The sequence below is a fragment of the Neophocaena asiaeorientalis genome, unplaced genomic scaffold, assembly GCF_003031525.2.
Source record: "Neophocaena asiaeorientalis asiaeorientalis breed wild unplaced genomic scaffold, Neophocaena_asiaeorientalis_V1.1 scaffold714, whole genome shotgun sequence".
NCBI lineage: Eukaryota > Metazoa > Chordata > Mammalia > Artiodactyla > Phocoenidae > Neophocaena > Neophocaena asiaeorientalis.
The window spans coordinates 413232-427821 of NW_020175660.1; the positions used below are offsets into that span (position 1 = coordinate 413232).

General features: G+C 44.5%; 1 protein-coding gene across 1 annotated transcript in view; it reads right to left on the minus strand.

Annotated features, from left to right (window-relative positions):
* Window positions 1–14590, minus strand: part of GRID1 (glutamate ionotropic receptor delta type subunit 1) — a 662424-nt gene that overhangs the window by 214359 nt on the left and 433475 nt on the right. The window contains exon 6 of the mRNA XM_024731429.1: window positions 6503–6673. Coding sequence (XP_024587197.1) covers window positions 6503–6673 — 171 coding nt within the window. The remainder of the gene's footprint in view (window positions 1–6502; window positions 6674–14590) is intronic.

Genomic DNA, 14590 nt, shown 5'->3' on the forward strand with positions numbered 1-14590 from the left:
CTCCTCAACAAAATACTAGCAAACAGAATGCAACAGCACATTAAAAGGATCATACACCATGATCAAGTGGGGTTTATTCCAGGAATGCAAAGATTCTTCAATATACGCAAATCAATCAACATGATACACCATATTAACAAATTGAAGGAGAAAAAACAAATGGTCATCTCAATAGAAGCAGAGAAAGCATTTGACAAAATTCAACACCCATTTATGATAAAAACCCTGCAGAAAGTAGGCACAGCGGGAACTTTGCTCAACATAATAAAGGCCATATATGACATACCCACAGCCAACATCGTTCTCAATGGTGAAAAACTGAAACCATTTCCACTAAGATCGGGAACAAGACAAATAGAGAATGGACTTGAGGATACGGGAAGGGGGAAGGGTAAGCTGGGACAAAGTGAGAGAGTGTCATGGACATATATACACTACCAAACGTAAGGTAGATAGCTAGTAGGAAGCAGCCGCATAGCACAGGGAGATCAGCTCGGTGCTTTGTGACCACCTAGAGGGGTGGGATCGAGAGGGTGGGAGGGAGGGAGACGCAAGAGGGAAGAGATATGGGGATATATGTATATGTATAACTGACTGACTTTGTTATAAAGCAGAAATTAACACACCATTGTAAAGCAATTATACTCCAATAAAGATGTTAAAAAAAAGAAAAAGAAAAAAAAAAGAGGCAGGTCCTCACATCTGCAGGAAACGGAAGAGAGAATTCAGCCGTGAGCTCTTGACTGGGGTTTCAGCTCTTGAGAAACCCAGGCAGACATTCCTGGCTGCTGGATAATTAAAGACCAGTCACATGAAGCCAGAGGACCAAGGATGGGAAGATAACATTTTTTTGAACAGTTAACACCCAGAATCCCCATTACATCAGTAACTATATTTTATTTAAGAAAATACCTGTGTCAGCAGGAGCAAAGGCTACCAGTAAAATTGTTAAATTGATCTTCATGAGAAAATGAGGAGAATCTACTTTGGAGTCAAGACCCAGAGGGAGAAAAGAGAGGGTGGATAGGGAACGGAAAGCTAGCAAGATGTGGAGAAAGGATGAGGCCCTGGGTGGACGGGGTGGGGCTGTGGAGAAGCACACAAGCCTTCTCCGGGAAGACTTCGAAACTTCGAGGCTGTTTGTGCAGCTGCAATGCGAAAGTCCCACCTCTACCTCCACCGTATGTGACACCATCTCCGAGACTTGGATTTGTTGTCCTGTTGAAACCAGGAAAGACACTGATTTCCCATCTGGATCGGTACTGCGTAGGGTAGAGGCAGCCCCATCAGAAGCTCAGATGATTTACTTCCTTACTGAGTCCCTAGGGGCAGGATTAGGGCCAGGAGTAATGCAAATAGAAGCCCCCTGTGAAATGTGCTCAGCTCTTCAGGAGACCTGTACAATCCTATCTGGACCTCAGCGGCCTGAGACCTATGCCCACCCCCGTCAGGCTGGAAGGGAGAGGCCCAGGAGGATGACGGCCCTGCTAGGTCACTGGCTATCTGCCTTCCCAGTGCTCTGTGCACATTTCTCCACAGTAAATCTGAGAATTGAGGCAAGTCAGATTAGGGTGCTCCAGCCTTGCCTCCCTTGCACTCCAGGGGCCCAGGGAACTGTTGTGCATCCACATTATCAAGGTACAAATCATCCCGGAAGGCAAAGGAAGATGAATGGCAGGCCAGGGTCGCAGCCACACGGGCCAGCTGCAGCTCGCCACCAGACCATTATCCACCCAACACCACAGCTAAAACTGTGGGAAATGTGTTCATTAAGAAAGGCTGCATTTCCTCCAGGCTTCTAAAGAGCCCAGTTTTCTCTTGCCTCCGTCATTAATCAAGCGAAGTAATTAATCAATCAAAGTGCAGGGAGGCCTCACAGAGGCAAACAGCAGGAACTGACCTCTGACCAGATCCTCAGACAGGCTCTAGCCGTCCAGCGAAGTCAGACAAGCAGCCGGCAGAGGGTCCAGCTGGGAGGACAAGCTGACGCCCAGATGTCACAGCTTGAGAAATCCATCTCCAGGCGAGAGCTCTCTGCCAACCTGCTGCCAGCCCACACGTCCTGAGAGAGGGCGCCACGGCCAGGCCTGAGGAGGGAGCCGATGGTGGCAGAGGGCCAAGAGGATGGGGATCTCTGCTCATGTTGAATCCAAGGACGGGGGAGGGGGGAGAGCTGTGGAGGAACATTTGCTATACCCGAGGCTCTCTGGCCTCCAGTTGTACACATGGCCACCGGCGGCCAGAACTACAACCAGCTGCACCCAAGCAGACCACCTGTTCAACTGGCCCTGACAAAGGCATCGATGCTCACGCTTCCCCAGTCTGGTCCCTACATGTTCCATCTGGGTTTTTAGGGTGAAGAAAACCAGAGAAAGTGACATGAAGTCCAAGGTAGCTCTGATGTGAGGAGGTTCAGTGTTGCTCCAGAGGAAAGAATTCTACAGGTAGGTTGACAAAAAACTTGTAAGCTAGGGAGAAGTCCAGAAAGGCTTACAGAAACAGGGATGTAAGGGGCGGGGTGAAATGCTTTAATAGATTGAGTGAGGAAGGAGTGATTCCATCTATCAATTCCACAATTTTAAAATGCACAAAGAAGAGAAATTCCAACCTGAGGGAGCATTTTATAATAATACCACATTAGCCCCTACAGCCTACGTCAAGGATCAGGCTTCACAGGGACCAGACAACACAGCTTCTCTCATTCGCCTGTCCCGCCTTGGAAACACATTTGAATAGAAATGGGGTAGCAATGTGACAATGTGTCTGTTAGGTCAACTATAGCCCTGAAGTCACCAGGCAATGCAGTTCTGGAGACCAAGGATGCTAAAGACGCACCTCTGACCAAGGCTACCCATGAAATCTGAGCAAAGTCTCAGGGGTCCTTAAGGTCTGGTTGTCACTTTTATTACTAGCTGAGTAAGACAGGCCCTAAACTAACTTGTCGAGAAAACAAGAATCGGAAACACCCAAATAAGACAGTGCTTTGTAGGGAAAAATAAACAACAGCACTGCACACTGGCAAAGGCAATACTTTTGGAGCCACTAGAAGCCACTTATTTAAGTATTTTTCTTCCAAAAGATGTTCTCTTTACTAAATAGGAACCAAAATCATTTGCTATAACTGCCTGGTTGGTTCTGGAGCACAGAAAGCCCTGACCACAGGCCTAACAGAAGAAGATGAAGCTTCTGAGGCCAGCTCAGTACAGAAGCAGAGAGATGAATGATCCTGTAAAAATTCCGTTTTTGATGGTCCGCTTGAAAACTTCTAATCCAGAATTATCATCCCAAGAGCAGCCATCTGGGGGAGGAACTAAAGATGGACTTGAGGGTTCCATTTCCGAAAGGATTTTCATTAATTTCATCAAGACAAAGTTAATAATCCACGACATCAATGCTGTTTTTTTTTTTCCTTCAGTTGGTTGTGCTAAACATGTTAGAATTTTCTCCATCAATCTCAGAGGTAGAGGCTGTAGAAATTAGTTTGCCTTCTACACTGTCATTAAGAAAGAAAGAAGTGGTAATAGCTACTGAGGAAACATGAAGGGAATGGCTTGTAAATGAGATGAATCTGCCCAAATGGCAGCTGGGTAGGATGAGTAAATAAATCCACGTTGGCCTCTCTTCATAGCCCGCACAAGGAAGGAGATGCAATGAATGGAGATAGATTGCTTTAATAACGTATTTTATTTATAGATCTATAAAGAGGCTTCTAGAGACAGGTTAACTTATGTTAAGACCTGCATTCTTAACAGATCCACCCCATCAGTCCTTATCGAGAGTCTCCAAGGAGCAGGGTCTTGTCTGAAGAGCTAAGCGGGTCGCAAAGACAAGGCCTCTCCTTTCCCACACAAGGCAGTGATGATTGTGTGACTGATACGGACAGTACATGGTGCTGGATGCCGGTGATCAGGGGCTGGACAGGTGGGAAGTGCTCTCCCACCCACCGTGAGGCTTTCCAAGAGCATGCTCAAGAAGGGAGCGGACTCCATCATACAAAAAGTAACGAGGCCGTGTTCAGCCTTTCCGTGGAAACCCTGAACACACCTGGCTCCCTCCTCCAGAGCGGTACTGTTAATAGCTCAGCCTTGTTCAAACTGCTTTCTATATGTTCTCCCCTTTAATTTTCATTATGACTCTGAGGGGTAGGTAGTGTTCTAATCCCCAGTTTACACAGAAGGAAACTGAGGCACAGAATGACAAATAATAATGAACAGTTAGTAACTAGAGTTACTGGAATTTGAACCCAAGCAAGCTGGCTCCTGTGCTGTTGTTGCTGTCGCTACTATTACTGACACTACTACAGCCACTGCTGCTGCTGTGACTTCTGCTGCTATGACTGTTACAAGATCTCCATGATTTCACTCTTAAATCTGGCACTTTATGTAGTGCCTGGGTCTCAGAAGGAACAGAGAGAGGTAGGGTGGCCAGGATTCTAGGTTCGATATCGCACTGACCTCACTTGATGATGACCAGCCACCCAACTCAGAGCCATGGCTTTGTTCATCCTCCTAACGGTTGTGTGTCATTTCAGAAAGCCCTCTACTGCATTCCTCGCTGCTACCACCAGTCTCCTTTTCTGTCTTGGCCTCCAGGACAGATTCTTTGTATCCAATGTGTTTGACGTGCAACCAAAGAGCTCACCTAAGCCTTTTGTCCAGGGCAAAATGAATAATCAAGACCTAGACAGGAAGTACTTTCTCCTCTCCCTCCACCCCATCAAGGCAGCACGTGCTGGTGTACCGGGAAGCAGCCCTCCTTTCTCCTGGAGTAGAAGTGCACTATGGTAAAGCAAGAACTGAGAAGAATGGATGGGGGATATGGGGCAGGGCACAGCAGGGCTGGTGTACGTTTGGAGGAGGACGAAGCCCTTTGAGGAGAGAGAACCTGGGGAGACCTTCCTAGGAGTGAGACCCTCCCGGGGTCTGGTCCCCACACAGAGTGGCCGGCACCTCCCTGTCCTGCCCCGGGTGGGGATGAGCACACACTGCCTGGGCCACGTGGTAGCACTGCACTTGCATCCACACGGAGAGTGGGATGGTAAATACAGAGGCACCATGAGACCCCCTCACCTCTTCTTCCAAACTCCAGAAGAGAGGAAGGCGGGACAGGTCACGGCAGGAGCCAAAACCACAAATACTTGCATTAAGCACCTTCCACGTCTGGCCCATATGCCCAGGGCTCTCAAGTCCACGGCCCTGTGGAGGCCTTTGGTCCACTCTCTCGGTCAACCCTTCACCACCTTAGAAAGACCCCAGACCTTGTGATGGCTCCCTGGAGCCATGGGCTTTGGGGAAGAGGGAGTTACTCCAGCTAAAATCTCAGTGTCTTCTGTGCTTCCCTATCAACCAAGAACATATTTCTAGCGTTTGCGGCCTGTTGGAGCGTGTTTCCTCTCCCCGCACCGCCGCCCCCCCCCCATATAAGATTATAGACTGGATTTGGTACCTTGGCAAATCACACATGTACCCAGCCTACCATAGAGATTCTAATAACCCCCCTCCGCAAATCATGTGCCCCCTGATTAGATGATACCAAGATGTTCTGGGGTGGCCCCGATACTCAGGTGGCAGACACAGCCCATTTCTGCCCTGCAATCCTTACGCCTGGCTAAGTAAAGAAGATGTAACTAGTTTCAAATGCTGAGTGGCAAGCATATCCCATGCACAAACTTCTGAGCGCTTTTCACAAACCCAACTGGGAGAAATTTCCATGCGTCAAATGAAAGTTTTCTTGGGTGCTATATTCCTAGTGGAGACGCAGATGCCGGGCTACCAATAGACAGTCTCCACAGTGCTTCGCTGTTACCCCCAAACATCCAGGGAGAAAACACCTCTCACAATAGGTACACAGCTCCACATCCCCCTCGCAGGCCCAAGAGGAGCTAACCCTGCTTGCACCTATGTCAAGAGAGTGGCAGAATAACTAACCATACACACTGTACTTCTCATCTTGGAAGGAATGGAACAGGTGGGCAAGTGATGCTCCTACCCTTTTGCCCCCCCCCGGTCAGCTGGGAATCCAGCATGTTCTGGTTGACCTAAGCCTCAGCATTCAGAAGATGAACTGGGACAGTTCCCAGCTGTTTCCATATTATTGACTTTCTACACGGAAGAACTTAAAACAGGTTCAAAATGATGACTCCCCGCAGGAAGGCTCTACCCCCAGTCCTGCCAGATGAAATCATGCCCCACAAAACAGTCATCACAGAAGCCTAAGAGACAGGACTCTCCTTACTCCCTAAGCACGCAACTTTTAAATATTAGAGGCACCCAGTGAGCTCATACGTCCTGCCTGCTGACAATGGCCATATCTGCCTGCTAATGTGCTTAGAGGCACTGCCCAGTTGACTGGTTTCAATGTCAGCAAACGACAGAGAGTTCTAGTTACTAAAGTTGGTGAGCAACAGCACTCAGCCAAGAGCTGAGGCGTATTGTTGACCGCGACAGGCCAAGTGTACGGGTGAGACTTCCTCCTGGAGGGAGCTTGGGAGGCAAGCACTGACCTGCAGCATTTGGAGGTAGCCTTCCTGGGGGTCGCAGAGCAGGGAAGAGATGCGGTGGTTGTTCCTCATGCATTTCTGGTTGTCCTTTGCAGATGGGAAGATCTGCCGGACCACGGTCATCCTGCCAAGGGCACTGTGGACCAGATCCAGGATCTCGGGGTCACTGATTTCCTGGGAAGATAACCAGAAATGTTTACCATTGACTCATGAGCTCATGATCTCTGCAAAAGACTTACCAGTAGTTGTCTAGGTCTACAGCCTAAATAGCTGATGCCAAAGGGGTTATGAGTTTGGGCCCAAGGTCAAAGAATTCATTTGTTGCTTATTGACAAATAAAACTTGCTTACCCTAAAATGCAAACAGGATTATTCAACACCTTCCCTGAAGGACAGGAAAAGATATCTGCAGCTAAACCACCAATGCACTGGCTTCCACGGAGTCAAACTCAAAAAGAACCAGTGCTGTCAAATGTCACAACAGGCATTAGCTGGAATTAAAGGCTAAATTTCCTGTTGGGAGCCATCTACCTGATTTAGACAAGGAAAACTGGTTTTCTCTGGCACAGCTGACCAAAATACAATGAGTTTCCCCTAATTCTTTAATAATTAGATTTTCTTGTAAAAAAAGATCTGCATACAAATTTTAAAAATATGTCCACTCATTCATTGCACAAAATCTACCCAACAGCTCCTCTGTGATTTGTTCTGTGTTGAGCACTGGGCATATAGCAGTGAATGAGTCAGGCTTAATCCCATCTGATGAAACTCAAGGTTTCATCATAGGATGAAATATGCTGAGTGATGTCATATGGAAATCTAGAGGCAAAGGAAACCCATCGTGCTTCCACATGAGACCATTTGCTAAGCTCTTTACACACATTTTATCAGTTGGTACTCACAACAACCTTAGGAATTCTATGAGGAAGATCCTATTATTATCCTATTGAAAATGAGCACTCTCACGCATAGAAATAGCAAAGGGAGCAGGCTAAGGGGAGCTCTTTCCAGGACGAGGCTTGTGTGAGGAATTAGCGCTGAAGCTGAACCTGAAGGATGACCTTGTTAGGCAAAGTGCTTGCAGGTAGGGGGGAGGGGGAGGGGCAGTGCAGAGCTGAGTCGTTGGTCATGCTCCTGAAGATGCGGGCAACAGGTGGCACCCTGTGGTACCCTATTCCGGTACAGGTAGTGGGGTGCCCCTCCAACCTAGGGAGGGGCAGGGCCACTGGCAGCGGGGAGAGATGGTCAAAGGCAGCATGGGATCTGTGTCCTGGGCCAGATGTGGGTGTGGGGTTCAGTAAATCCCGCTAAATCATCCTCACTAGAGACAATGAGAAGCCCTTGAAAGATTTTATCCACCAACAAGCCACAATCAGATTTACATTTTAAAAAATCTCTGGCTGCTGTATGGAGTGAGGATTAGAGAGGAACAAAACAGCTCCATGTCTGAGATCAACACAGGAACTACAAGAAATGGACATTCACCAAGGGTTTTGGTGGTGGGAGACAGTCAGGTTAAGAAAGCCCTGGTTTGCTGGTTCTAAGAAGTGACTCCATCAGTGTTGGTTGCAAGTCAAGATGTTAACTGTGAATAACTGTGTTTTAAAATTGGTCTTAAGTTTTCCTCCTTGCAGATGACACAGTCTGGAGTTGAGACAATGAGATGGTATAAATGGAGCTAATGAGGTTAGAAATGAGTGATCAGAAGTTTCAAAATCACTTAAACAAGAACATAACATGTTTAAGGGTATAAGGGTAAACAAAGTATTTCAGGAATGTCCTAGGTACTCAATATGAGTGTGTAGACTGGTCAGTTGTAGCCGTATGCTAGATCTGGGAGAAAGGAGGAAATTAAGAATTGCATCCTTTCAGAATGATCAGTAGTTCCCAAGTATGCAGAACTGCAGGCATTTCAAAAGAATTGAAGTGCTATTACCTATTGAATCTGGGTTTAAGCCACTTAAACTTTGTATTTCAGACAAAAGTCTGTTTAAGGGACAATGATCTTGTTGGATTAGGACCAACTGACAATCAATGATGTGGAAATTGCAATATAGGACCACCAAGTGAGACAGGCCCAGGACCCAGTTGGGCTTCAGGAAACGAAGCAGAGAATGTAGCTGAGCCTGGACGTTTGTGCTCTGCTCTTAGCTGTCCTGCTAATGGATGCCTTGCCCCAAGCATAGGATAGTAGGATGAGAGAAATCATATTCTGACCTAATAGTAAGTAGAACTATAAGAAAGAGCAATAAGTGGAGTGGTCAGCTTTACTTGGAGCAGGAATATAGAGGCCTTTGCGGTGGGGGAAGGGGGATTTTTTTTTTGCGGTACGTGGGCCTCTCACTGTTGTGGCCTCTCCTGTTGCGGAGCACAGGCTCTGGACGTGCAGGCTCAGCGGCCATGGCTCACGGGCCCAGCCGCTCCGCGGCATGTGGGATCTTCCCGCACCAGGGCACGAACCCGTGTCGCCTGCATCGGCAGGCGGACTCCCAACCACTGCGCCACCAGGGAAGCCCCCCCCCCTTTTTTTTAACCTAGAAAAGTCACGAGGTCATGAAGAATGTAATTTGCAAAAGGGGGTTTATCAAAGCCAGCACACCTTGGAAAGGAAATGGATATGTTACAAACCTTTTGTTTTTCTCGCTTACTTTCCATAGCAGAGGTCACCATAGAAGTTCTTTTATTAAGCCTCTCCTGCACCCTCAACTTCCCGATGGGAGCGTCAGTGGCACTGAACCCTCCCTACTGCGCCCCAAGAAGAACCCTGGAAATTGTAGGGGGCCTGGCTGAAGGGGGAACACAGTACCTTTCTAATAGGTATAACCCTCACCTTCCCTGGCCACATGCAGCAGCCCCTGGCGTGAGTGGCTAAAGAAGCCAGGGCAGCCAGGACCTAATCAAGGGGGCTGGGTTCCTGTCCCAAGTAGCCCAGATCTCCAGACTATTCCTTTTCAATTCTGCCTACCCAGGACAGAGATGAGAACTTGGTACAGCTTCTTCCAACCCATCAGCTGCTATAAGCCTTCCTCAGAGTAAGGATCAGCTGGATTTCTGCAGACCTCCCATCTCCCGTGGCCCAGTTTTCACCCACTCACTTGGGGTCGAAGCACTCCTACCCACCTCCCCACACCTCTGGGCCTATCCTTACTATCTAGTACAGAGATAGCTGCAATCACATTCTAAGAATCCATGGAAGCAACTCCCCTGGATCGCTTGGAGGCAAGAAAAAGGGTCACTTCTCCTCCTAGGAATGTATCCTTCCCTTGGACACTTCCAAGCCTGCATCATCAATCAGTTCCGGCAGCTGCATGCCAGGCCCTCTTCTGTCCTGTTGGCCCTACCATGTCGCTTCAGTACCACTGGGCTGCACACAGGTATCTGCTCCCACTCTGCTCACTGCTGTCAGGCAGGCACTGCCTCCAGGCTGCACACCAGGTCAGCCTCTGGACCACTGTGAACAGGACCAAACTCCGGGCCTTCCTAAGGGTGCAGAGGGCAATGCAAGCAGCCTATTTACACAACCCACATGGAGAACAAACTTCCCCTCTGCCCCAGTTGAACATTCCTTCCAGACAGTGCTGCTGATGAGCAGAAGAAACAAGACAATGTGTATATACTGTGTGATCCCCACTGACCTCACCAAAGCCATCAAGGCAGCAATGAAACAGTAACACATCATACCCAGAAGCTCACTGAAGTGCTGAAGGGCACAGGCTCAAAATAAATCTTGCTTATTTGATTACTTTTTAAGTTTGCCTTGTGAAATATATCTTAATGCACAAACATTACATAAAGTATGAATAATAAAATGATTTCAGTGTACCTTCCATCAAAAAATAACCTGCATCTTGGTTGGATGCCTCCTCCCCAAATGCTTACCATTTCCTCCTCACCAGGAGCTGCCTTTGTCTTGCTATAACTTATGTATGTAACCTAAATAATATATATCTTAGTCTTGTACGTTTTGTTCACCTTTGTGTAAGCTAAACAGTCTGCATCCTCTTACAACTGTGTTTTAACACAGTGGTTCTCAAACTTTGTTGTGTATCAGGATCACCTGGGGAACTGGCAAAATTACAGAGGTACAGTCCAGTCCCATTTCCACAAGCAAGGCTTCTGTGTCTCCACTGGCTCTCCAGACAATGCCAGTACTCACCAACGTCTAAAACCCACTGGGTTTAACATTACGTTTTTGTGATCTATTCATGGTGATGGATGCAGCTCTGGTTTATTCATTTTCACAGCGGTCCTATTGTGCTGTGTGATTCTGCCACAATGTATTCACCCTATTGTGATTACCGTTTGAATGTTTTTGCTTCTTTGCTATTAGGAACAAAGCTTCTACGTACATTTTTCCTGCCTGTGTGTCTTGGTACACACTTTTAAGAATTTCTCTATATACCTAGAATTAGAATTCCCCCATGGGAGAATATGTACATGTTCAAGTTTACTAGGTAATACCAAATTTCCAAAGTGATTTGTATCCACTGATAATTGTGTGTGGTGAAGAGAGTTCCCGTTGCTCTGCATGGTTCCCTGCTCCTAATAGCCTATGACTTCCTAATATTTGCCAATCTGGTGAGGATGAACTGGTACATCACTGGATTTTAATTTCCACTTCCCTAATTCTTAATAGAGTTAAATATCTTTCATACATTCATGAATCATTTGTGTTTCCTTTCTTGTATCTGTGTTTTTGTCCAATTTCCTGGGTTGGATATCTCGCATATTGATTTGTGGGACTTTTTTTTTTTAGTTCTGGATATTAAGCTTTTGCCACATGCTGCAAATATCTTCTCCAGCTTCCAGAATATTAGGTAGAACTAGCCTGTAAATTCATCTAAACTGGTGTTTTCTTTGTAGAAAGATTTTTATTACTAATTAAATTTCCTTATTTTTATAGGAATTTTGCTTGTTTTGTCTTCCTTGCCCTAAGTCACTTTTTTCTAAAAATTCAGCCATGTTGTCCAAATTTTCCAATTAATGGCATAAGTTGTTCACAATGTCACTCTACTTCTATTCTCTCCAGTGCATCTAAAGTTGTGTGCCATCACCCATTTCTAATCATCTGTATTTGTGTCTTCTCTCTTACTTTGATCCTAGAAGTTTGTGTATTTTATGAATTCTCTTTAAAAAGTAAGTTTTGGCTTAACTGATACTCTTTTATGTGTTGGTTTTCTATTTCATTAATGTCTACTCATCTTGATTACTTTTATTTTTCTATTTTCTTTGGATTTATGAAGTGGTTATTTTTCAAACATTTTTTCATGTGAAGCTTAGGAAAGCTTTTGTCTTACCTAATGATAGTATTTAAGACTATATATCTACTCCCAAACATTGCTTTGGTTGTGTCCCAGAAGTTATCACATATATTAATTGTATCATTATTTCTAAAATTCCTTTTTTTTTTTGTGGTACGCGGGCCTCTCACTGTGGTGGCCTCTCCCGTTTCAGAGCACAGGCTCAGGACGCGCAGGCTCAGCGGCCATGGCTCACGGGCCCAGCCGCTCCGCAGCATGTGGGATCTTCCCGGACCGGGGCATGAACCCGTCTCCCCTGCATTGGCAGCCAGACTCTCAACCACTGTGCCACCAGGGAAGCCCCTAAAATTCCTTTTTGATTTATTTTTGACCCATGAGTAGTGTACTAGAGATTTTTTTTCCAAAATTTTCCAAACATAAGGTTTTTTTTTTTTAGTAATCTTCGTATTGATTTAAGTTTAAATGCATTGTAACCCAAGAATGTGGACCGTGTGATACAAATCCTTTAAAATTTACTGAGCCTCATTTTGTGACAGTTTGCATGAATGTTTCATGCATGTTCACTGCCCAATTGTTGTTGATTTCAATGGTCTGTTTTTAGGTCCATTAGATGAGGAATTTTTCTATTTCTCTTTGTATTCAGTCTATATTTTCAAAAACCATACTGTCTTTTATTAATTACATGTAAGTTTAGAATTACAAACCCTTGCTCAACTGAACCTTTTATCATTATTTAGATACCCTCTTTATTTCTAGTAATGCACCTTGCCTTATAGTCTACTGTTATTAACATATCTACACCAGTTTTAGTTTGGTTAGAGTCTGCCTGCTTTTTTCTCATTACTTTGCTGTCAGTCTTCCTCTGTCTCACATTTTAGGTGGGACTCCTGTAAGCAAAATATACTCGACTTTTTATATCCATCCTAGACATTTGAGTAGAAATCTTAATCCATTTATATTGGCTTATGATTACATACATATATGGATTAATTTTATCATATTATTTACATATTTTACCATTTCTTTTTTCTTCCTTCTTTTTAGCTTCCTTTTGGAATGATTTTTTCCTATTTTCATTTTCTTACCCTCTTTTAGAAGTTATATTAGCCATTATTCTCTCATTGGATATCATAGATATTTTAATATGCATAAAAGTGTAAAATTAATCAATATTTTTTACTCTCTTCTTCAATCTTTATCTCTAATCACCATCGTTTCAACTAATGTGATGATATCTAGTATTTTAATTCTATCTTTCTTTGTGCCCTCTTATCACACATAATTTCCATTGTTTTATACAGTTAATATTTATCTACTTAAACAATATTTATCAATATATTTGTTATACATTCTTCTGTGGACCTCAAACCTTACATCTCAAATCACTTTTCTCCCCCTGAAGTATATCATTTAGGATTTCCTTTAATGTGGGTTTGCTGGTGATAAACTTAGTTTCTGTTTATTGGAAAATATCTTTTGTTTAGCTCATTCTTGAAATAGAAAATTCTAAGTTGAACACTATTTTTCATAGCACAGTGAAGATAATATTACACTGTATTCTTACTTCTATTTTTGTCCAGTGTATTATTTTCCTATGGTTGCAACAACAAATTAACACAAACTTAGTGGCTTGGAACAACAGCATTTTGTTCTGTCACAGTTCCACAGGCCAGAAGTCCAAAAATCAGTCTCACTGGGCTGATATCAGAACGTTGGCAAGGATATACTCCTTCCAGAGGCTCTAGGGGAGAATCTGTTCCTTGCCTCTTACAGTTTCTCGTGGTTGCCAGCACTTCTTTGCTTGTAGCCACATCACTCCAATCTCTTCCTCCCTGGTCACATTGCCTTCTCTTCTTCTGTATAGTTAAATATCCCTTTGCCTCCCTCTTAAAAGGACACCTGGGGTTGTATTTAGGGTACACTTGGATAACCCAAGGTAATCTCCCCATTTCAAGACTGTTAACTTAATCATGTTACAAAATCTCTTCTGCCGTGTAAGGTGACACTCACAGTTTCCAGGGACTAGGCCCTGGATATCTTTGTGGACCATTATTCAGGCCACAACCTCCAGTTATTAGGAATCAGTTTAAGTGTCATTCCTTTGAAGATGACCTGTGTTTTCTCTCTGGATGCTCACCAGTCTCTGGTGTTCTGTGGTCACACTATGAGGTGTGGATTTCTTATTTTTATTCTGCTCCTGATCCTTGGGCTTCCTAGATCTGAGGTTTAGTTTCTTTCAATAATTCTAGAGAGGTCTAAACCGTAATATCCTTTCATGTTATTTTTCCCTGTCATCTCCTATTTCCTTCTGGAAATCCAACCAACAGTACGTTAGATCTTATTCTATCTTTTATGTGTATTAACCTCTCTTTCATATTTTCCACCTCTTTGTTTCTCTGGGCTACATCCCAAATAATCTCTTCATATTTTCCAATTCACTAATTCTTTCTCTGTATGTGTCCACTTTGATTCTTTTTTTTAGCTTCAATTATTAGGTTTTTAATTTCCTGAAGCTGTTTCTTTCTTAATTCTGCTTCTTTTTAAAACGTGTTTTTACTCCTTGCTCATATTTCCCAGCATCTCTTTACTTTTGAAACATGTCTAGGCATATACTTATTTCATAGTCTATGTCAGATAATCCTAATATCTAAAGTCACTTCAGATCTGATGAAGCTGTCCCCCCTTTTTTTTTTTTCCTGGGATTTCACTCATGATGGCTTTTCTTTCTTTCTCACCTGCCCTCCTTCCCTTTTTCTTTCCTTCTTTCCTCCCTTCCTTCCACCCTCCCTCCCTCCCTCCCTTCCTCCCTCCCCCCATCCACCCATCCATCC